Source organism: Salvelinus alpinus, chromosome 9 (genome assembly GCF_045679555.1).
Source record: "Salvelinus alpinus chromosome 9, SLU_Salpinus.1, whole genome shotgun sequence".
Classification (NCBI taxonomy): Eukaryota; Metazoa; Chordata; class Actinopteri; order Salmoniformes; family Salmonidae; genus Salvelinus; species Salvelinus alpinus.
This window is the reverse complement of record NC_092094.1, coordinates 839,541-863,471: the sequence shown is the minus strand read 5'-3', so window position 1 is coordinate 863,471 and position 23,931 is coordinate 839,541. Positions and strand designations below refer to the sequence as shown.

General features: G+C 43.2%; 1 protein-coding gene across 2 annotated transcripts; it reads right to left on the bottom strand.

Moving 5' to 3' along the window:
• Positions 1-1,837: 1,837 nt before the first annotated feature.
• ighmbp2 (immunoglobulin mu DNA binding protein 2) lies at positions 1,838-23,375 on the bottom strand. Of its 2 annotated transcripts, none has more exons than XM_071415640.1 (19): positions 23,287-23,375; positions 22,065-22,147; positions 19,449-19,618; positions 18,578-18,773; positions 18,377-18,474; positions 17,936-18,099; positions 14,964-15,164; positions 14,136-14,283; positions 13,717-13,891; positions 11,513-11,695; positions 11,001-11,119; positions 10,673-10,767; positions 10,389-10,512; positions 10,141-10,316; positions 5,846-6,029; positions 5,415-5,593; positions 4,828-5,143; positions 2,939-3,132; positions 1,838-2,141 (listed from the first exon to the last, which is right to left on the bottom strand). In XM_071415640.1, exons 2-19 carry the CDS (start codon positions 22,139-22,141, stop codon positions 1,941-1,943), a joined length of 3,000 nt encoding a protein of 999 aa, XP_071271741.1. In that variant the 5' UTR covers positions 22,142-22,147; positions 23,287-23,375; the 3' UTR covers positions 1,838-1,940. The 2 variants fall into 2 exon arrangements, with proteins under 2 accessions (XP_071271741.1, XP_071271742.1); XM_071415641.1 differs by lacking the exon at positions 23,287-23,375 and adding an exon at positions 22,948-23,069.
• Between the last annotated feature and the right edge of the window lie 556 nt (positions 23,376-23,931).

Here is a 23,931-nt window from a genome sequence, read left to right as displayed (position 1 = left end):
GGAGATGGCCTGATTCACTGACTAAATGTCTCAAATAAATAATGTATTTTGTGGTAGATTTTTTTAACTTCTACAATAAACACAGGATAATCAAATTGCTTCAGAAGATAATAAACCATGTTCATTGTAGTTACTTTTGTCTCAACTTGTTTATATTACTTTCTAGCAAGTCAAGCTAGCTTACAGAGAGTAGTTAGCTAACTAGCCAGCTAGCTAGCTTTGTAGCCATGGATTGTGCACTTTCCACTGTTTAGCTAAGAAGCTAACTAGCTAGCTACCTACCTAGCTGGTGGTTGTTTTTCTATTGAAACCAGGGCACCTCCACAAATGGGGTTTACAGTGATATCCATACTGAATGAAGCAGTTAAGGGACCTCATGGGCACCCATAACTTTTTCACTTAATTTATGAGGGAAATTTACCTTAAAATGTTTTGTGCAACTGACTTAAAGTTAAGGAAATTGTAAGGGAAACGATGAGGTGATGAATAACTTGATGTTTTATGCAACCGGGCCCTGGTTGACTAAGTCAGTTGCACAAAATATTTTAAGGTGAATTTGTGCAGGTGAATGTTTTTCTCTGCCCTGGTTGCAAAAAGGAAAACATCAACTAGCTAGCTAGGTGTATAGCTAGCTAACAATAGCTACCTAGTGAAACAATGGAAGGAGCACAATCCATGGCTACAAAGCTAGCTAGCTAAGCTACCTACTCTGTAAGTTAGCTTGATGTGCTAGAAAGTAATAGAAACAAATTGAGATTAAAGTAGAGAAACATGTTTTATTATCTTATGAATCAACTTATTTCTCCTGTCTTGAATGTAGAAGTTCTATTTTGTGATCTCCCAAAATAAAATGCTCTTTGATGAGATGTTCAGTGAGTGAATCAGGTCATCTCCATGGTAACAAGAGATTCTTCCTGCTTTACAGGACTTTAGACTAGCGTAAAACCCCTTAAGTAAGCCCTTACCTAGGTGCTCTAAGCAACGGCCTTTAACAATTCCCTTAGGTAAGGGGAAATGATTCCTAAAGAGAAACACTTACCATGTTTTATGCAACCAGGCTCAGGCCCCAAGTGAAACTATGTTGCTGGCCTCCACTTTATTGTCCATTAACTTACAGAGAATGGAAATGTGTCTTTATGCTCACAACCCAATCCCCTGAGACATACCCTGATGGCAATGGGTCAATGCAGCGCCCCTGAACCATTTCTGGGCTAGTTGAGTGATGATGAACAAGTACATTTGGGACTGGCACCATGTGTATTCTACTAGTATGTTGAGACGCCGACTGAATTCCATTTTTTTTTTTTACAATTTGGAAATTGATCCGTGGGCTGCCAGTTACCCATGCCTAAATTACACGATCAGAAAAAAAAGAAGAGACTTCAGTAGCACCTGACAACCATAATGAAATCAGAACCGTTGATAAAGGCTAAGAAATATATAATAATATTAAAGTAGCCTAGTGGTCAGAGAAGCGGGCCAGCACCCGGAGAGTCGTCGGTACGAATCCCAGCTCAGATGGGAAAATCTGGTGCAGTGAGCCGGCAACTGGAGGGTTGCTGGCATCATCCTAGATACCGTCCCCTGCCGTTGTGCCGCGACCAAGGCACTAACCCCCTACTAATTTTTTCAGGGACGCGGCTCTGCAGATGACCCATTGCCTCCAGTCCATCAGGGTGTGTCTCGGGGGATTGGGTTCAGAGCATAAAGACAACTCCATTCTCTAAGTTAATGGACAATAAAGTACTGGAAGTTATGTCCTGTTATGTCCTGTATGTGTGTTTATAAGACGTTATATACTATATTAAAACACAAGATATTGACAGACCGGTTGAAATAATTTAGCAGTAATCTGTTTAATAATTATATCTATTCAGTCCACAAAGGATCATCCTCAGAGCTTACAGTCACTGACAAACTGGATTTAAAAAGGTCAAAGGTCAATTCTTGTCATTCTCTTTGGGTTTGGTCTTCCGCTGCTTTTCCATGTCTTTGAGTTTGGAGTCCAGCTTCCTGTGTAGGTAGGCCTTCTTGTTCGGATCTACAGACTTGTTCTTGTGTCCACTACCGGCATACAGAACCCCTTCTTTACTGATCCTCATCCTGGCATTGGCCTTGGCTTGGTCTCCACACCCATGGACCTGGAGGAGTCACAACATAGTCACAACACAGTCACCGAGGAGTCACAACACAGAAACATCAGAGAATAACCTTTCCAAAAATGTGAAACTAAATTAAATCAGTCCACTAAATACAAAATATACCTGAAAGTGACCACTGGTAGATAAGAGTTACAACAAATTAGGGATGTCAAACGGAAAACAAATGTAATTGAGTTAACTCGCAAATGCAGAATTAGTTTAGTGATCTGTCATTTAAAAGGGCAGTGCAGCCCAAAACGTGATTTCCCTGTGTTTAATATATATATTTTCACGCTATAAAGTTGGAATAATAATGTGAAATTTATGATAATGCACTTTTAGTGTAAGAGCTGTTTGAAAAGACTGCCTGACATGTCAGTTTGATTGGCTGGGTTTCTGGTAACATCACCAGGCGGTGTAAGTTAATAGAACAACAAAGGGTTTCTTCTCTGCCAATAAGAGCTAGTTTTCAGGTTACCCTCCCAGTAGGCTCCTCCCATTAGGCTCCTCAGGCCACTTCCAGACTGTCCTAGCCAAATTCCTGCTTGAAAATGTGCATTTTGCTAAGAAGACAGTGTCTTTTGGCCATTTTAATTAAAAAACAAATCACAGTAAGGTACTTAAATTGTTAACCAGAAATGATTTGATAAAAATGGCTGCATTGGACTTATATAGACGTCTTGATTAACTCGAGTTAACGGATTAACTCTGACAGCAAAACATGCAAATGTTTACTAAACAGTGGAACATAATACAGTCAGAAAATAATTTGCCTAGATTTGGAAACAACGTCTTACCTCAGGTATGTGGTGACCGAGGCAGTATTGTCTGTTGCAGAACAGACAGAGTTGTCCCAGATAAATGACTAACGTTTTACACTTGACAAAACTACAGACGCGTTCTGCCTTCACCACAGCATCTATTAGGGTGTCAAAATCATCGTCCGCCGTCGCAGCCGCAGCGATCTCACAGGCACCCGCTTTGGTCTTTCCTAGAGGAGAGAAATTATACAGAACCAGTCAAAAGTTAGGACACACCTACTGATTAAAGGGTTTTTCAATATTTTTACTGTTTTCTACATTGTAGAATAATAGTGAAGACATCAAAACTATGAAATAACACATATTGAATCATGTAGTAACCAAAAACAAAGTAGCCACCCTTTGCCTTGATGACAGCTTTGCACACTCTTGGCATTCTCTCAACCAGCTTCACCTGGAATGTTTTTTCAATAGTCTTGAAGTAGTTCCCATACATGCTGAGCACTTGTTGGCTGCTTTTTCTTCACTCTGCGGTCCAACTCATCCCAAACCATCTCAATTGGGTTGAGGTCGGGTGATTGTGGAGGCCAGGTCATCTGATGCAGCACTCCATCACTCTCCTTCTTGGTCAAATAGCCCTTACACAGCCTGGAGGTGTGTTGGGTCATTGTTCTGTTGAAACACAAATGAGTCCCACTAAGCACAAACCAGATGGGATGGAGTATCGCTGCAGAATGCTGTGGTAGCCATGCTGGTTAAGTGTGCCTTGAATTCTAAATATATGACTGACAATGTCACCAGCAAAGCACCCCCACACCACCACACCTCCTCTTCCATGCTTCACGGTGGGAACCACACATGCAGAGATCATCCATTCACCTACTCTACATCTCACAAAGACACGGTGGTTGGAACCAAAAATCTCAAAATTTGGACTCATCAGACCAAAGGACAAATTTCCACTGGTCTAATATCCAATGCTCGGGTTTCTGGCCCAAGCAAGTCTCTTCTTATTATTGGTGTCCTTTAGTAGTGGTTTCTTTGCAGCAATTTGACCATGAAGGCCTGATTCACGCAGTCTCCTCTGAACAGTTGATGTTGAGATGTGTCTGTTACTTGAACTCTATGAAGCATTTATTTGGGCTGCAATCTGAGGCTGGTAAATCTAATGAACTTATCCTCTGCAGCAGAGGTAACTCTGGGTCTTCCATTCCTGTGGCGGTCCTCATGAGAGCCAGTTTCATTATAGCGCTTGATGGTTTTTGCGACTGCACTTGAAGAAACTTTCACATTTCTTGAAATTTTCCAGATTGACTGACCTTCATGTCTTAAAGTAATTATGGACTGTCATTTCTCTTTGCTTATTTGAGCTGTTCTTGCCATAATATGGACTTGGTCTTTTACCAAATAGGGCTATCTTCTGTATACCAACCTTACCTTCTCAAAACACAACGGATTGGCTCAAACGCATTAAGGAAAGAAATTCCACAAATTTACTTTTAACAAGGCACACCTGTTAATTGAAATGCATTCCAGGTGACTAGCTCATGAAGCTGGTTGAGAGAATGCCAAGAGTGTGCAAAGCTGTCGTCAAGGCAAAGGGTGGCTAATTTGAAGAATCTCAAATATATTTTGATTTGTTTAACACTTTTTGGTTACTACATGATTCCATATGTATTATTTCATAGTGTTGATGTCATCACTATTATTCTACAATGTAGAAAATACTAAAAATAAAGAAAAAGCCTTGATTGAGTGGGTGTGTCCAAACTTCTGTCTGGTACTGTATATCGGAGGATCAAAAATAAAACAGGCAATTAGAGTGAACCTTGTTGATCATAAAGGAATGATGAATACGGTTTGATCAGAACTTATTTTAATCATCATTTTTGACTGCTAATTTGATCATCATTTTTTACACTAACCTTTTGCCTTGGCCTTCTTAGCAGTCTGAGTCTGTCCTGCTGTACGGACGGTCTCTAGATGCTTCTTCTGCTCCCTCCTCTCCTGCTCCCGTCTCATTCGTTCCAGATGTAAAGTCTTGAGATCTACAGGTGCTGCGGGTTGCTCTACAGGAGGCCCTGTAACACTGTCTTCCTCCAGGACGGCTGCTGGTTGTAGGGCTTGTTGCTCCACTTCTTCCCCAGCCTCGTTAGGCCCTGTCGGGGGTCTGGAGACAGTGATGCATCTGTCCTTTCCCTCTCCCTGGCTCTCATGGTTCAGGCCCAGCTCCTCTGCAACCTGTTTTACAATTTTAGTTTTTAGCTTTATTTATTTGCAACAGGAAAAACAAAGCACAACATCAAAGTACAATACAGGGTGCAGGTGAGAAAGTGAAACACAAAATGAGCTTATGAAAAGCCTCACTATAATTTGTACATTGATAATGTACAACTACAAAAAAGTAATTTTCCTGAAGAAAAACTGTGTGCTTTGTTTGAGCTAATCGGTAGCCGTAGAAGTTAGTGTACTTTGCATCAGCAACTTAACAAAAACACAAAGTATTATGTACCTGGTGTACGAGCAGGCGGTCGTGGGAGTTGAGGGTGGAGGGAAACCGTAGCTCTGTCTGGTCTGGGTCCTGTCGGAACCACTCCACCTGGCCCTTGATCTCCAGGTATTTTATCTGGGTCAGTCTCTGCTCCTCCTCCGTGGGAGTGGAACGTCTGGCTTGGCTGTGTGTGCCGGGATCTGTGTCATGTCAATCAACGTGAACATGTAAACTTTTGTTTAAAATTTCAGTTGTGTGCATATTTCGGTATCACTACCACAGCAAGGGGTTAGATTTAACCTGATCCTGGAATAAAATTTTCAATTGAGATTTTCCATTGAATTTGATTTTTAGTCTAGGACTAGGCTTACTCTGGTTCAGGAAAACCAGCCTCTCCAAACCGTTAAACTCTTCCTTATTACTACAGTATGTGAATAACGTCATAGCTGAACCTGTCTGGGGCTCTCCTCCTTGGGTCTTGTTCCCCCCAGAGGTCTTCTTGTGTCCTGGCTCCACCTTGCTCCCAGCCTGACCTCTGCCCTTCTGCTTGTTGGAGGTGGATGAGGAGCTGCTAGCGGTAGTGTTGCTAGACTTGGTATCTCGGTGGTCTCTGGTGTAGTTCTGGGGCACAATGTCCTGTAGAATGGATGGATGATACTTTCAGTTTCGATTTATACCAATTTATTTCTCAGGCTAGTATTGCCCCATATGGATAACAATATTTTTAAACTAGCATTGCCTAAATCGATCGAGATATATTTTAGTCTAGTATTGCCTTTATCAATAGATATATTTTAGGCTAATATTGCCTATATCGATATTTTATAGTTTAATATTGTAACGTTATGACTCTAACTACTGTTCCCTTAACGAGGCAAACGAGGTACAACATACTATGGGGAGTTGTGCCTGACAAGGCCAATGAAATCCGCGCCTCGCTAGAAGCCCCGCCTTCCACAGGTGATACGTGTGAGGCTCGGGTTTCATTCCTTCCATTTCAAACCGCTCTTCACCGAGCTCAGGAATGTGCGGTGCGGGGCTAAACAGGTGTTGTACCTCGTTTCCCTCCGTCAGGGAACAGTAGTTATAGTCATAACGTTACGTTCCCTTTCAGTCAGTCAACTTATGTACAACATACTATGGAGAAATATAATCCCGCCTGAAAAGGAACCATTCCTTTACCTTGGCACCAGAGCTCAAAATGGTTGCCACTTATATCCATACAGCCTTCTCATGGAGGGCCCCCTTTGCAGACTGAACGGTAGCAATATCAGTCGGAGGTAAACCTCTAGCCATCAGATTGGCCCTCTTAGGGGCCAGGCCCGTAAGAATCAAATCTCTGGCCTCGCTTGCCAAACCTGCCCGTGCATGGATGTGTATAACACTGTTGGCTGTATTAGCCAGAGGCTCTTGATTCTTCTTAGTTTGTAGACTGAGGTGTTTTCTGCGGGCGCGTCGGTCTAGAACGCCACGCAAAGTTTATACCAGCCATTCTGGATCTTCGACATAGGAACCACTCGGACTGCTTCTGGTGACGGGAGGATCTTTCCTCCCTCAAAACAGGCACTGAGGCCTGGAGAACAGTCAACGTGATGACGCTGCAGAAACTCGGAAAGAGCACAACAAATTGTAGCCTGTACCCTGACGTCAATGTTCGCATGATCCATGGAGACACTGCGCATGCTCGTAATTGGTCGGAGCAGACAGCGAGATTCCCGAGAAGTGCCATCTGGTTCTTCTTCTTCCATTTCCACCACTCTTGACAACCGTGTGTCTGAACATGGCGAAGGAGACTACACCGGTGAACACTGTGGAACTCTGTTGAAAAAAACCCAATGTTTATCTGCCTGGGCTTGTCTAAAGCCCGGCCCACTCTGGGTACCAGGGCTCAGTGACGTACCCTGATTGGCCGTGCCACCTTGGAGTACTGTTGTCACACTCGGTTTATGTTCCCAGGGAAAGAGTTATCATGGAGGTTACCCTACCGACCAGTCAGAGGTCCTGGCGACAAAGCGCCTTGTAACCTAGCTGGGAATGGGACAGACGGCTCTGAAAAACAGACCCTGCTGTTGTAACACACAGGAGTGATTCGTAATCGAATCTTATTCCCAGGAATGAAAAGCATTGAGCTGGAGACCGCTCATTTGGGGGCTTATACGAACCACAGAGACTGCGTGTGGGCACACCGGTCACTCAGACCTGTGCCAAAGTCCCTCGCTCCAGGGGTTGCCCCAGCCAAGTGCTCATGGGACTGCACACAAAACCATTTCTTTCTGATGGGTTCTGAACGTGAAATATCCTTATTCATGTCACTGAGGGAGAGAGGGGAATGTAGAATGTTTTACATCCTGTCAGAACATGTTATTGTTAGACATCAGGGATCCTATGGAAAGGGGCCACAGTCTGGTTCAAATCAACAGGACAGACGTGAGTTGGGGAGGAGTCAGGAATTTGGCCCGAGGTCAGATGACGTGAGAAAGAACACGCATCACTAAAGTCTTGCCTAGTAACAGAGGTGTATTGGCTGTCCAGATGTGTAAGGAGGAGACTCAGCATAGGAGGAAGGTTTAAATACCAGTGCTTGTGTGAATATGTCTTTGTCTTATGCAGCTACGTGACCCAGTGGGTGAATAAACTTGGTTTGAGCTTTACTAAATCGTCCTTGAGTTTTTTGGTTTTTTGGTTATTTAGAACCTAACACGTCACTTCCTCCAACTCCGTGATCTGAACATAGGAATGGGCTTGCCATAATGCAGGGGGAAGCTAGTAAGTAAGCATGGTAGTCGACGTTAGCCAAGAGGCTTTTTAAGGCTTTAGAGGCCTTCACCGGTCCAAAGAGTTGGACCCGTTCTGAAATAGAACTGGGGCTTTCCCAACATAACCCGATATGCATAAATAAAATGGTTAAATAGAGACCGGTTCTGTAACAGACCTGAGTACAACTAGACCCGTTCCGAATAGGTCTGGTCGGATCCAGACCCGGTCTGCTCCAAGTGAGGGAAGCAACAGAAAAATACATTTTTAAAGCAACTTTATTAACCCGGAGCTGATACAGCGTGAGGGAGAGGATGGCGCTCTAGCAGGGGCTACTGTGCGTGTGAGCGAATTACACAGATGAGAGACAGCAACCAACCAAGCCGACCCGCGCTATAGCAGACATAGCTTTGTTATTTATCATTGTAATGTGATTACGTAGTACCTGTCTTGACTGAATCAAACTTGGAGAAGCTAATTAAGCTAGCTAGCTAGGCTAATTGAGGCTGCATGCGCTTCCTCGTCCCAGGACCTCCACATCTGGCTTCTTCATCTGCCTGATCGTCTGAGACCAGCCACCCTGACAGCTGATTGAAACTGTCCATAATAAAGCACTTTTTGGGGGAAAAACGAATTCTGATTGTCTGGGCCTGGCTCCCCAGTGGGTGGGACTACCTCCCCAGTGGGTGGGCCTGGCTCTCCAGTGGGTGGGACTATGCTCTCCCAGTCCCACCCATGGCTGTGCCCCTGCCCAGCCTAATTTATTTATTTCAATTGATTTCAGTTCATTATATGAACTGTAACTCAGTAAAATCTTTAAAATTGTTGCATGTTGCATTTATATATTTTTGTTCAGTATTTATACACGGTCCCTTGACTTTCCAAAATGTTATTGTGTTACAGCCTGAAATGTAAATTGATTAAGTTGAGATTTCTTGTCACTGGCCTACACACAATACCCCATAATGTCAAAATTGAATTATGTTTTAATACATTTTTACAACTTAATTAAAAATGAAAAGCTTAAATGTCATTAAGTCATTAAGTCATTAAGTATTCAACCCCTTGGTTATGCCAAGCCTAAAGTTCAGTTAAGGAGTAAAAATGTCCTTAACAAGTCTCATAATAAAGTTTCATGGATTGTGAAATAGTGTTTAACATGTCTACCTCATCTCTGTACCCCAAACATACAATGATCTGTAAGGTCCCTCAGTCGAGCAGTGAATTTCCAACACAGATTCAACCACAAAGACCAGGGAGGTTTCCCAATGCCTTACAAAGGGCACCTATTGGTAGATGGGTAAAATAATAAAAAGCAGACATTGAATATCCCTTTGAGCATGGTGAAGTTATTAATTACACTTTGGATGGTGCATAAATACACCAAGTCACTACAAAATATACAGTCGTCCTTCCTAACTCAGTTACCAGAGAGGAAGGAAACCCGAGAGTGATGAATAGAAAACTACTTCCAGTTAATAATCTGGTATTAGCGGACAGAGCGTACCAGGTACTAGTCTAAAGTAGCCCACAACATAACTGTTCTATGAAGAGCCTTGGCTCTGACAGCAGATTACTAGGATGTTTTCACTTTGTCATCATGTGTGGAGATGTGAGAAAAATAATAATACTTCATCCATTTGAATTTAGGCTGTAACAAAATGTGGAATAAGTCAAGGGGTATGAATACTGTGTTTGTGGCTAGTATTGCCGATATGGAATACAATATTTTTTAGGCTAGTATTGCCAATATGGAATACAATATTTTTTAGGCTAGTATTGCCGATATGGAATACAATATTTTTTAGGCTAGTATTGCCGATATGGAATACAATATTTTTTAGGCTAGTATTGCCGATATGGAATACAATATTTTTTAGGCTAGTATTGCCAATATCGATAGCAAAACAAGTACGTTTAAATGGGGGGGACTAAAAAAACATTCCCTTGATAGACTGATACGTTATTGATTCTAAAAGGATTATAAACCTACCCGCAGGTACTCAAAGGCGGTGCGTACGTCTCCGTGCTGGGTCATGTGATCGATGAGGGTCTTGAGGAAGCCGTGGGTCTGGACGGTCTGCGTGTCACACACCAGGGCCAGGTGACGTCTGGCTCGAGTCACCGCCACGTTGATCCTCCGGTCTTCAGCTAAGAACCCTATCTCACCTGAAGGAGAGATAGAACTTAGTACATCAGCACGTTGGTAGAAATAGACGACACACACACACACGAGTTTACCTTTCCTGTTAGATCTGACCAAGGTCAGCACCACAGCCTCCTTCTCTCTGCCCTGGAAGCCGTCGACAGACTTGATCTCCAGATCGGGATGTCTGGCTGAGAGACGCTGACGCAGGAGATGCACCTAAACACAGACAAGAACATAAACAGCCTCTGCACCTTCTGTCACAAACATTTCAGATCAAGGCTTACAAGACACAGGGCTCTGCAAAACTCAACTGATCTCCACCCCAAAAACAAAGAGAGCTAAAAGTTCAATAGTGCAGAAAGCAGCCGTGACTCACCTGCAGATTGTAAGGGGCAATAACAGCGATGTCTTTAGGTTTCACCCCAGCTTCAGTCAACGCTTTGATGTGCAGTTCCACAATGTCCACCTCACCTGTTTATCAGAATACGAGTTCATCACAATTAGTTTATTAGATTTCAGCACCGCACACGGGTCCTAAGAAGACAAGATACCCGAGTGTTTCCTCTTAGTTTAGACTAGGTCATACTGTGTTGAGCTAGGGGACATTTTGGTTTGGTAGTAGTAAAATAAAAAACATGATCACAACATAAAATCCACAACTAACAGGAAATAGGACACCACCTCATATCATTTAGAAAGCTGACCTTGGTTTCCTTTGGACTGTTCGTCTGTCACCTCCATCTCACTAAGCCCACAGCCTGCTGTGTCTATGAGGAGGAGAGGGGTGCTGGTCTCTTCAACACTGGCTACTCCTGGGAGATCTCTGTTCAGGGGAAAAGCCATGTTAGAACTGGGTTACTTACAGGGTTGGGGTCAATTCCATTTCAATTCAGGAAGTAAAGTGAGAGTCAACTTCCTTCCGTCAATCAAGGAATTAACTGAAAGTCTAGAATGAAAATCCAAATTGGACTTCCAGTTTAATTACTGTATTCACTGATTTCAAATGGAATTGAACCAAACCCTGATCCTAAACCCTTAAAATGTCTACTAATTTGATGTGAGATAAATGGGCTGTGTTTACACAGGCAGCCCAATTCTGATCCTTTGACTAATTATTGATCTTTTGACCAAATCAGACCAGATGCCAATACTTGGGGCAAAAATAACCTGAATTGGGCTGCCGGTGTAAACGTAGCCAAAAGGAGGCAGTTGTTACTTGAGCAGGTGTTTCTCCACTGAGCTGTGTGCGGTGAGTTGCCCCTGGTACATCTGTTCTGAGGCCCAGGTCATGATGTTACTGTTCATTCGGTACTGCACTGTCAGCATCCTGACTACGGAGTCTCCATACTTCAGGATCAACCTCTCCATCAGGCTGACAGACAGGCCTTGAGACGCAGCCCTGGATGAGAAAAATAATAGTATTGATTGAAATCCAAGTATCCATTTTAAATATGGCAAAAAGTAAAAACGACAAGCATGAATACTGTTTAACAAACTATTTACATGGCAGGTATGACTGGGGGCAGTCAGAACCCACTACCTGTTGCTCATTTTAAATATTTATTGGAGCATTTTTATTTTATTACAGACTCGGTCAGGGATAGGTGAAAAATGTCAGTGAAGACAGTTGGTCTGCGCATGCTTTGAGTACACGTCCTGGTAATCCATCGCGGCTTTGTGAATGTTGATCTGTTTAAAGATTTTGTTCACATCGGCTACCGAGAGCGTTATCACACAGTCATCCAGAACAGCTGGTGCTCTCGTGCATGCTTCAGTGTTACTTGCCTCGAAGCGAGCATAAAATGCATTTAGATCGTCTGGTAGGCTTGCGTCACTGGGCAGCTTGCGTCTGGGTTTCCCTTTGTAGTCCGTAATAGTTTGCAAGCCCTGCCACATCAGACGAGCGTCAGAGCCGGTGTAGTAGGATTCAATCTTAATCCTGTATTGACGCTTTTCTTGTTTGATGGTTCATCTGAGGGCATAGCGGGATTTCTTATAAGCGTCCGGATTAGTCTCCCGCTTCTTGAAAGCGGCAGCTCTAGCCTTTAGCTCGATGCGGATGTTGCCTGTAATCCATGGCTTCTGGTTGGGATATGTACGTACAGTCAGTGTGGGGTTGACGTCATCGATGCACTTATTGATGAAGCCAATGACTAAGGTGGTGTATTCCTGCTAGCAAAACAGTCTTGTAGTGTAGCATCCGCGTCATCTGACCACTTCCGTATTGAGTGAGTCACTGGTACTTCCTGCTTTAGTTTTTGCTTGTAAGCAAGAATCAGCATATAATTATGGTCAGATTTGCCAAATAGAGGGTGAGGGAGAGCTTTGTACATGTCTCTGTGATTGGAGTAAAGGTGGTCTAGGATTTTTCCCCCCTGGTTGCACATGTGACATGCTGGTAAAAATTTGGTAAAACTGATTTAAGTTTTTCTGCATTAAAGTCCCTGGCCACTAAGAGCACCGCTTCTGGGTGAGCATTTTCTTCTTTGCTTATGGCCTTATAGAGTTGGTTGAGAGCGATCTTCGTGCCAGCTTCGTTGTGTGGTGGTAAATAAACTGCTACGAATAATACAGATGAGAACTCTCTTGGTAGAGTGTGTGGTCTACAGCTTATCATAAGGTGCAATACCTCCAGACTTCTTTAATATTAGACATCGCGCACCAGCTGTTATTGACAAAAAGACACACCCTCACCCCTCGTCATACCAGACGTAGCTTCTCTGTTCTGCCGGTGCGTGGAAAATCCTCTCTGTCTCATTAAAACCGCACTCGTGTACGGTACACTTTGAGAACCCTGTTTTTCTGCCAGTTGCATTTTTGGAAACATTTGAAAGTCTACCGCCATGTGGGCGTCGCTGCGCTTTAATGTCAAGCAACAATAGTTAATCAACACTTTAAGCTAAAACGTTCTGTTGCATCAGCTTTGTTGCTTAAAGAAAGAAAGAGTTATTGTCCCTGAGTCTATTTGGAACCGTCCCAGATATATTTTTATCGTCCCGGTGTAACGGATGTGAAATGGCTAGCTAGTTAGCGGTGGTGCGCGCTAATAGCCTTTCAATCGGTGACGTCACTTGCTCTGAGACCTTGAAGTAGTGGTTCCCCCTTGCTCTGCAAGGGCCGCGGCTTTTGTGGAGCGATGGGTAACGATGCTTCGTGGGTGACTGTTGTTGATGTGTGCAGAGGGTCCCTGGTTCGGGTCGGGGCGAGGGGACGGACTAAAGTTAAACTGTTACACCGGGAAGATGGGACGCCTTTAAATTTTGAGCCCTGCTCTCAAGGCTCCGTTTTACGCCCCATCTTATACCTTATCTACATGCACCCCCCCTTGGTCTCCAAACTCGAAATGTGACCAATTCCACTGACTATACACAGAGCAACATATATGTGTTGGTGGGACCAATAAGAAGAGCTGATATTTACGTGTGAGACTTGATGGTGGGTGGCAGCTGCTTGTAGTCTCCAGCCAGGATACACTTCCTGCCTCTGAGCAGAGCGATCCAGCAGGAGCTCTCCAACGCCTGGGCACACTCATCGATCACCACCCAGTCAAAATGGTCTACAGGTAGGTTCTTCAGAGGGCCACCATCATTAGCACCTGGAGACAACACAGACAGGTAATATTATTGTTCAATAGGACACACATCCAGTCACAATGAAGACAGAGGGTTGTGTTCATTAGGCACCAAAGGGAAGAAAACGGACTGAAATAGGAAGGGGCAACCAGGACTTGTTCAATCAGAAATGCACATTTTCCTTTTTTTTGTGTGTTGCAAAACATTTTTGAAACGTTTTATAGTGTGTGCCCTAATGAACAACTGTTGATATCCACCATCACTCACCTGTGTTAGTGGCTAGAACCACATCAGCGCGTTTGAGGACCTCAGCAATGGCTGTAGCTTCCCTGGTCCTCAGCTCTTTCCTCAGCTCTCCTACCTCCCTCTTCAGGTGGATCCGATCTCGTTTGTCACTCATCTTCTTCATCCCCATCTTCACCAAACATTGAGAAAACACGACAATATCAAACCTAGAAGCATTCCAATACATCATGAAAAAAACACAGAGAAAAATTACCTTATTATCGAAGTCTAAAAGTCTTTCGCAAATCCGAATGCGAGGAGCTGGGAGTTTATCAATGATTTGACATGTAGAATTTCTGGATATTGATATACTGTATACAGCACCTGTCAAAAGTTTGGACACACCTACTCATTCAAGGGTTTTTCTTTAATTTGTACTATTTTCTACAATGTAGAATAATAGTGAAAACATCGAAGTTATTAAATAACATATGGAATTATGTAGTAAACAAAAAAGTGTAAAACAAATATTTTATATTTGAAGAATCTCAAATATAAAATATATTTTGATTTGTTGGACACTTCTTTGGTTACTACTTGGTGTTATTATACATGTGTTATTTCATAGTTTTGATATCTTCACTATTATTCTAAAATGTAGAAAATTGTAAAAATAAAGAAAACCCCTTGAATGAGTAGGTGTGTCCAAACTTTCGACTGGTGCTGTATTACAGTAACTTCTGAAACCAAAATATCTGTGATTATAATTTACCAGTCAAATCATTAGAGACCATGCTAGCGCCCCACTGTAAATTCACCACACTCACATAAAGATGTGATTATCATCGATGCCATATTATCAATACTCACAAAAGCTTTGTCGATATCTTTGCGTATGTCAGCGATGATGTTGGTGTTGTCACTGTGAGCGAGGGCGGCGTCTAGCGAGTGTTTCTGAATGGACTCTAGCAGGCGGGCAGGGTGGCCCAGTCTCAGGACCTTAGCTTTGGCCTTAGCCAGGCGCTCTACCAGGTTATCCACGGCCACGTTAGAACCAGCACAACACAGGACCTACAGGACAGAGAAACAAAACAGAGAAAGACATATTAGCTGATGTACGAAGGGCTATATAAAATAAACTTGATTGATTGATTCAAATAAAATGACTGTAAAATGCTTACTTACAAGCCCTTAACGCAGGTCAAGAAATAGAGTTAAGAAAATATTTAATAAATAAAGTTTTTCTTTTTTTTTTAAGTAACAAAATAACGAGGCTATATATGTACAGGGGGTGCCGGTACCGAGTCAATGTGCAGGGTTGGGTGACAATTTTTAGGGCCTTCCTGTGACACCGCCTGATATTGAGGTCCTGGCAGTGATGAACTGGGCCGTACGCACGACCCTCTGTAGCGCATTACAGTCGGACGCCGAGCAGTTGCCATACCAGGCGGTGATGCAACCGCTCAGGATGCCCTCGATGGTGCAGCTGTAGAACCTTTTGAGGATCTGGGGACCCATGACAAATCTTTTCAGTCTCCTGAGGGGGAAAAAGGTGTTGTCGTGCCCTCTTCACGACTGCCTTGGTGTGTTTGGACCATAATAGTTGGTTGGTGATGTGGACATCAAGGAACTTGAAGCTCTCAATCTGCTCCACTACAGCACCGATGTGAATCAGGGCGTAATCAGCCCTCCTTTTCCTGTAGTCCACAATCAGCTCCTTTGTCTTGCTCACGTTGAGGGAGAGGTTGTTGACCTGGCACCACACTGCCAGGTCTCTGACCTCCTCCCCATAGGCCGTCTCATTGTTGTCGGTGGTCAGGCTTACCACTGTTGTGTCATCAGCAAATTTAATGATGGTGTTGGAGTCGTGCATGGCCATGCAGTCGTGGGTGAACAGGGAGTACAGGAGGGGACTGAGCACGCACCCCTGAGGGTCCCGTGTTGAGGATTAGCGTGGCAGATGTGTTGTTACCTACCCTTACCACCTGGGGGCGGCCCGTCAGGAAGTCCAGAATCCAGTTGCCTTTCAAAGCACTTCATGGCTACCGACGTGAGTGCTACAGGGCAGTAGTCATTTAGGCTGGTTACCTTTGTGTTCTTGGGCACAGGGACTGTGGTGTCCTGGTTGAAACATGTAGATATTACAGACTCAGTCAGGGAGAGGTTGAAGAAACTTGACAGTTGGTCCACGCATGCTCTGAGTATACAGTCATCCGGTACAGCTGGTGCTCTCATGCATGCTTCAGTGTTGCTTGCCTCGAAGCGAGCTTAGAAGACATTTAGCTAGTCTGGCTCGCGTCACTGGGCAGCTCGCATCTGGGTTTCCCTTTGTAGTCCATAATAGTTTTCAAGCCCTGCCACATCCAACGAGCGTCAGAGCCGGTGTAGTAGGATTCAATCTTAATCCTGTATTGACGCTTGGCCTGTTTGATGGTTCATCTGAGTGAGTTGCGGGATTTCTTATAAGTGTCCGGATTAGTGTCCCGCTCCTTGAAAGCGGCAGCTCTAGCCTTTAGCTCAGTGTAGATCTTTCCTGTGATCCAAGGCCTCTGGTTGGGGTATGTAGCTAGGTATGTAACATACCAACAGGGTATGTAGCTCGGTCACCAATAAGAGTCCAAAGTGTGACTAACAAAACAATCAAGCCATTATTATGATTACAAGGGATTCCCAAAACCATATTTTAAAGGGATTCCCAAAACCATATTTTAAAGGGATTCCCAAAACCATATTTAAAAGGGATTCCCAAAACCATATTTTAAAGGGATTCCCTAAACCATATTTTAAAGGGATTCCCAAAACCATATTTTAAAGGGATTCCCAAAACCATATTTAAAAGGGATTACCAAAACCATATTTAAAAGGGATTACCAAAACCATATTTAAAAGGGATTACCAAAACCATATTTAAAAGGGATTACCTAAACCATATTTAAAAGGGATTACCTCAACCATATTTAAAAGGGACTACCTCAACCATATTTAAAAGGGACTACCTCAACCATATTTAAAAGGGACTACCTCAACCATATTTAAAAGGGACTACCTCAACCATATTTAAAAGGGACTACCTCAACCATATTTAAAAGGGACTACCTCAACCATATTTAAAAGGGACTACCTCAACCATATTTAAAAGGGATTACCTAAACCATATTTAAAAGGGATTACCTAAACCATATTTAAAAGGGATTACCTAAACCATATTTAAAAGGGATTACCTAAACCATATTTAAAAGGGATTACCAAAACCATATTTAAAAGGGATTACCTAAACCATATTTAAAAGGGATTACCAAAACCATATTTAAAAGGGATTACCAAAACCATATTTAAAAGGGATTACCAAAACCATATTTAAAAGGATTACCTAAACCATATTTAAAAGGGACTACCTAAACCATATTTAAAAGAGATTACCTAAACCATATTTAAAAGCGACTACCTAAACCATATTTAAAAGCATTACCTACACCATATTTAAAAGCATTACCTACACCATATTTAAACCATTACCTAAACCATATTTAAAGCATTACCTAGACCATATTTAAAGCATTACCTAGACCATATTTAAAGCATTACCTACACCATATTTAAAGCATTACCTAAACCATATTTAAAGCATTACATAGACCATATTTAAAGCATTACCTAAATCATATTTAAAGCATTACCTAAACCATATTTAAAGCATTACCTAAACCATAATTAAAGCATTACCTAAACCATATTTAAAGCCAGATTCTGCAACTTTTTCAATATAACATAAAATGGTCAATGCTTGATAATTCTCTTGATAAGAATGGACACACCAATGTACTGTATGACACAATCTCTACCTTCTGTCCCTGTTTGACCACTTGCAGGATGATTTCCACCACAGTGGTTGTCTTGCCAGTGCCTGGTGGCCCGTGTATTACAGCTACCTCTCTCTGAGACAGAGCAAACGACACGGCCTGTCTCTGAGACTCATCCAGACCCGTGTTCAGGAAACACAGGTCATCTGAACAAAGAAAAGAGATAATTCAATCTTACATTTGATAATTGTCAATCTTACATTTGATAATTGTCAATCTTACATTTGATAATTGTCAATCTTACATTTGCATCTGAGAAGTATATATATATATATATTTTTTTTTTTAGACAAGTGAATATTTTTTTCTGATGTCCAAAATCACAAAGGCAATAATTTTCACATTCTTCTATTTCAGAGAGTATAATTCCAGATCTGGTGTGATACAGTAAGCTCGTAACATATTCCTGAGAGGAAGCCTTACTTGGTTGTGATATAGAGCCAGGTTCTGAGTAGCCAAAGAGAACGCTGATCAAATCCGAGGCTGGTCCACTGCTGTACCCATTCAGAGTGTTCAAGGCCCTGCGGACAACAAGCAATGGAATAGGTTAGGATTAGAGTCAGAGTTAGGTTAGTGTTAAGATCAGGGTAACGGTTAAACTCGGGCATAGGTTTTCTTACTAACTTTTTCATGCGTTTGTATGTGACATCGTTAGCCAGCTTCATGAGGTTGTACAGAGCGTCTGTGTCCAGGTTGAGTCCGTCCGGCGAGTCCTCACAGGCCACGGTTACCGCTGACTGACTGATGCGGGTCACTACACCAGTACACAGCTGGGAGGACGGCGTACAGCCATCCAGGTCATACAGACCCACTATGTCTCCTGCAACCACAGATAAATCAATCAGAGAGTTAGCGATTTAGTTTAGCCAAATTTAGTGTAAATAGCCTTTTCATAGACCTGTTTGTGCTTTTTGCCAACTCCAATGGCCATAGGAGTTGGCAGGACATCAAATATATGGAACCAGTCGAGTCTTACAGTAGATAAATAGAGACGGCTAGACCATTAACTATGATATTCAACGTTAATGTTTATTTATTTTTTAATTTTACCCCCTTTTCTCCCCAATTTCGTGGTATCCAATTGTTAGTAATTACTATCTTGTCTCATCGCTACAACTCCCGTACGGGCTCGGGAGAGACGAAGGTCGAGAGCCATGCGTCCTCCGAAACACAACCCAACCAAGCCGCACTGCTTCCTAACACAGCGCGCCTCCAACCCGGAAGCCAGCCGCACCAATGTGTCGGCTGGCGACCTGGTCAGCGTGCACTGCGCCTGGCCCACCACAGGAGTCACTAGTGCGCGATGAGACAAGGATATCCCTACCGGCCAAACCCTCCCTAACTTGGACGACGCTAGGCCAATTGTGCGTCGCCCCACGGACCTCCCGGTCGCGGCCGGCTGCGACAGAGCCTGGGCGCGAACCCAGAGTGTCTGGTGGCACAGCTACCCTTGACCACTGCGCCACCCGGGAGGCCCGATATTCAACGTTCTTACCGGGTCCAAAGTTGTTGCTAGGTAGCACAGAGACGCCCATGTGTTTTCTGGGTTCCAGAAGAAGGAGTGATCTTCCATAAAGGCCAGTTGACTGGCTTCCTATCTGCAGCTTCAGAAGACAAACGCCTTTACTCTGGAGATCTTTCAGAGAGACATTCTCCTGCCATAGCCTGCAGGTACACAACAAGAGGAAACAAGAGGAACACTTCAATGTCCTCAAGGAGGCAATTCATTTAGCGACCAACACAATGCATTCTGACCAAAACATCTTTAAAAACAACAACAGAAAGGAAACATGGTTAGTTTTGTACCGGATGACTGTGTACTCAGAGCATGCTTGGACCAACTGTCAAGTTTCTTCAACCTCTCCCTGACTGAGTCTGTAATATCTACATGTTTCAAGCAGACCACCATAGTCCCTGTGCCCAAGAACACAAAGGTAACCTGCCTAAATGACTACTGCCCTGTAGCACTCACGTCGGTAGCCATGAAGTGCTTTGAAAGGCAACTGGATCCTGGATTTCCTGACGGGCCGCCCCCCAGGTGGTAAGGGGAGGCAACAACACATCTGCCACGCTGATCCTAAACACCGGGGCCCCTCAGGGATGTGTGCTCAGTCCCCTCCTGTACTCCCTGTTCACCCACGAGTGCATGACCAGGCACGACTTCAACACCATCATTAAGTTTGCTGATGACACAACAGTGGTAGGCCTGAGCACCGACAACAATGAGACAGCCTATAGGGAGGAGGTCAGAGACCTGGCAGTGTGGTGCCAGGACAACAACCTCTCCCTCAACATGATCAAGACAAAGGAGATGATTGTGGACTACAGGAAAAGGAGGGCTGATCACACCCCCATTCTCATCAACGGGTCTGTAGTGGAGCAGGTTGAGAGCTTCAAGTTCCTTGATGATCACCAACGAACTGCCATGGTCCAAACACACCAAGACAGTTGTGAAGAGGGCACAACAATGTCTATTGACTGAAAAGATTTGGCATGGGTCCTCATATCCTCAAAAAGTTTTACAGCTGCACCATCGAGAGCATCCTGAATGGTTGCATCACCGCCTGGTATGGCAACTGCTCGGCCTCCGCCTGCAAGGAACTACAGAAGGTAGTGCGTACGGCCCAGTACCGCACTGCAAGTGGTACCAGAGATCCAAGTCTAGGACCAAAATGCTTCTTTACAGCTTCTACCCCCAAGCCATAACACTCCTGAACAGTTAACCAAATGGCTACCCAGACTATTTGCATTGTCCCCCCCAACCCCCATTTTTACAATCCTTTATTGTCCATGCAGTCACTTTACCTCTACCTACATATTACCTCAACTAACCCCCGCGGTACCAGTACCCCCTGTATATAGCCTCCACACCGACTCCGTACCGGTGCCCCCTGTATATAGCCTCCACATTGACTCTGTACCGTAATACCCTGTATATAGCCTCCACACTGACTCGGTACCGTAATACCCTGTATATAGCCTCCACACTGACTCGGTACCGTAATACCCTGTATATAGCCTCCACACTGACTCGGTTACGTAACACTCTGCATATAGCCTCGTTACTGTTATATTATTGTTCCTCTTCAATTATGTTATTTTTCCTTCATTTATCATTTATTTAGTAAATAACTTAACACTTATTTTTTCTTAACTGCATTGTTGGTTAAGGGCTTGTCCGTAAGCATATCACTGTAAGGTCTACTACATCTGTTGTATTCAGCATTTCACTGTAAGGTCTACTACACCTGTTGTATTCAGCATTTCACTGTAAGGTCTACTACACCTGTTGTATTCAGCATTTCACTGTAAGGTCTACTACACCTGTTGTATTCAGCATTTCACTGTAAGGTCTACTACACCTGTTGTATTCAGCATTTCACTGTGAGGTCTACTACACCTGTTGTATTCAGCATATCACTGTAAGGTCTACTACACCTGTTGTATTCGGCATTTCACTGTGAGGTCTACTGCACCTGTTGTATTCGGCATTTCACTGTGAGGTCTACTACACCTGTTGTATTCAGCATTTCACTGTGAGGTCTACTACACCTGTTGTATTCAGCATTTCACTGTAAGGTCTACTACACCTGTTGTATTCAGCATTTCACTGTAAGGTCTACTACATCTGTTGTATTCAGCATTTCACTGTGAGGTCTACTACACCTGTTGTATTCGGCATTTCACTGTGAGGTCTACTACATCTGTTGTATTCGGCATTTCACTGTAAGGTCTACTACACCTGTTGTATTCAGCATTTCACTGTGAGGTCTACTACACCTGTTGTATTCAGCATTTCACTGTGAGGTCTACTACACCTGTTGTATTCAGCATTTCACTGTGAGGTCTACTACACCTGTTGTATTCAGCATTTCACTGTAAGGTCTACACCTGTTTGTATTCAGCATTTCACGGTAAGGTCTACTACACCTGTTGTATTCAGCATTTCACTGTAAGGTCTACTACACCTGTTGTATTCAGCATATCACTGTAAGGTCTACTACACCTGTTGTATTCAGCATATCACTGTAAGGTCTACTACATCTGTTGTATTCGGCGCATGTGACAAACATGATATGATTCTAACATAATATAGGAGTTAAATACATACCGTGTCTCCTCGATCTCTGCTTCTCTCTCCTCCTGAAGGAGCTCTAGGGTCTTGGACACAAAGCATTCCACCTCCATTTCTCACTGAAATGACACAAGCATAATGTACAGTTTACTCCAGAGAACACGTTTCCGCAGCTCCAGAGTCCAATGGCGGTGAGCTTTACACCACTCCAGCCGATGCTTGGCGCATGGTGATCTTAGGCTTATGTGCGTGCGGCTGCTCGGGCCATGGAAACCCATTTCACGAAGCTCCAGACAAACTGTTACTGTCCTTAAGTTGCTTCCAAAGGCAGTTTGGAACTCGGTAGTGAGAGTTGTAACCAAGGACAGAAAAGTTTTACGTGCTTCAGCACTCATGGTCCCATTCTGTGAGCTTGTGTGGTCTACCACTTTGCGGCTGAGCCGTTGTTGCTCCTAGACGTTTCTACTTCACAATAACAACATTTACGTCTTGACTGGGGCAGCTCTAGCAGGGCAGAACTTTGATGAACTGACTTGTTGTGAAGGTGGCATCCTATGACGGTGCCACGTTTAAAGTCACTGAGCTCTTCAGTAAGGTCATTTTGCTGTCAATGTTTGTCTATGGAGATTGCATGGCTGTGTGCTCTACTTTGTACACCTGTCAGCAACGGGTGTGGCTGAAATAGCCAAATCCACTCATTTGAAGGGGTGTCCACATACTTTTGTAGATACAGTGCACCAACTATAGTACCTTCACAAAAAAACATTAAGACACGGCTAAAGGACAATCAGACTTGTGCACATAATTACTAGCTGTGTATTGCCGCTTTTCATGTAGCTTGCGAGGTGTTACAAACACTTTTTGTTGATTTGATGTATTATGTTTTATTGCTTGTTGCGCTGTCTGCGTGCTAACTTACGTGTTGCTTGTCCTATGTTGCTCTGGGTGCTCTCATTGTCTGTCTGGATTGTTATTGGAATTGTTTTTAATAACCAGCCCAGGGACTGCGGTTCAAAATTAGCCGTCACTTTTACTGAAACGCTGATTATTTTTCCAGGACAGTGCACGTTAGAAGAGCCAGCTAGCTAGGTAGGCTAACTAGCTAGCCTACCATTGATATATAGCTGCTACTGTTATTTCATTTAAGAAAATAACACAAAGAACGGCAGATTAACAGTGTTAGCTATAATTACCAACTGCTTGTTAAATATCCGTTCTATAACGAAAGCACACTAGTGTAGATAAAACCAAAAACTACCTGCTTGTTGAATCAGTTCGAGTTGAGCAAATTCATTATTTTCCTCTTCGGTGGATTAATGCGTCATTTAGTTGCAAACACGTCTAAGGTATATCGCCACCTGCTGAGCTGGAGCGTGGGTTAGGTTGAACGTTTCTGAATAAATCTACCGTTTATTTTATTTGCTACCAAATAAAAATATTATTCTCTGTCCTTTGATTTTTTTCCTATAAATGTTCTATGCTGTAATATGTGCTTATTTCATTGTGCGACTTCCATGAGTAAAAGTTCTAAATACAAAACTCTTATTTTGAAAACCACAAATGGAGGACCAGGAAGTGTCTCCCGGCTAGCTGTCAAACAGCTCGTACACACCATAGAGAAGGATAGAGAAAGCATCCCTAATAGCCTTTCTATTATGGCGTCTGCGCACAGGCAGCGCAATAAAGAACAATAGTAATGGCGCTAACTCCGCCATGGTTCATTGGACAAAGTCTATGGGAAAATGAATGGAAGTTTTTGTAGGGGTTTTGGATAAATGCCAAAAATAAGGTCTTTGGTTAACACAGGCCGAGGAGATCTTATACGTTTTGGTCTATGAGATCATCTTCGTCAGCCATTGTCGCTGTTTGTGCATATTGAAGCATTTATGTAATAAAAAAAACA

Bases quoted from the DNA above. Each gene is read 5' to 3' on its own strand.
- ighmbp2 (XM_071415640.1), bottom strand. From the start codon at position 22,141: ATGGAGGTGGAATGCTTTGTGTCCAAGACCCTAGAGCTCCTTCAGGAG. The intron at 18,100-18,376 runs GTAAGGCTTCCT...TTCTTTGTTCAG, and splicing joins TGGCTCTATATCACAACCAA to ATGACCTGTGTTTCCTGAAC. The intron at 2,142-2,938 runs GTAAGACGTTGT...TGACTCCTCCAG, and splicing joins TCGGTCACCACATACCTGAG to GTCCATGGGTGTGGAGACCA.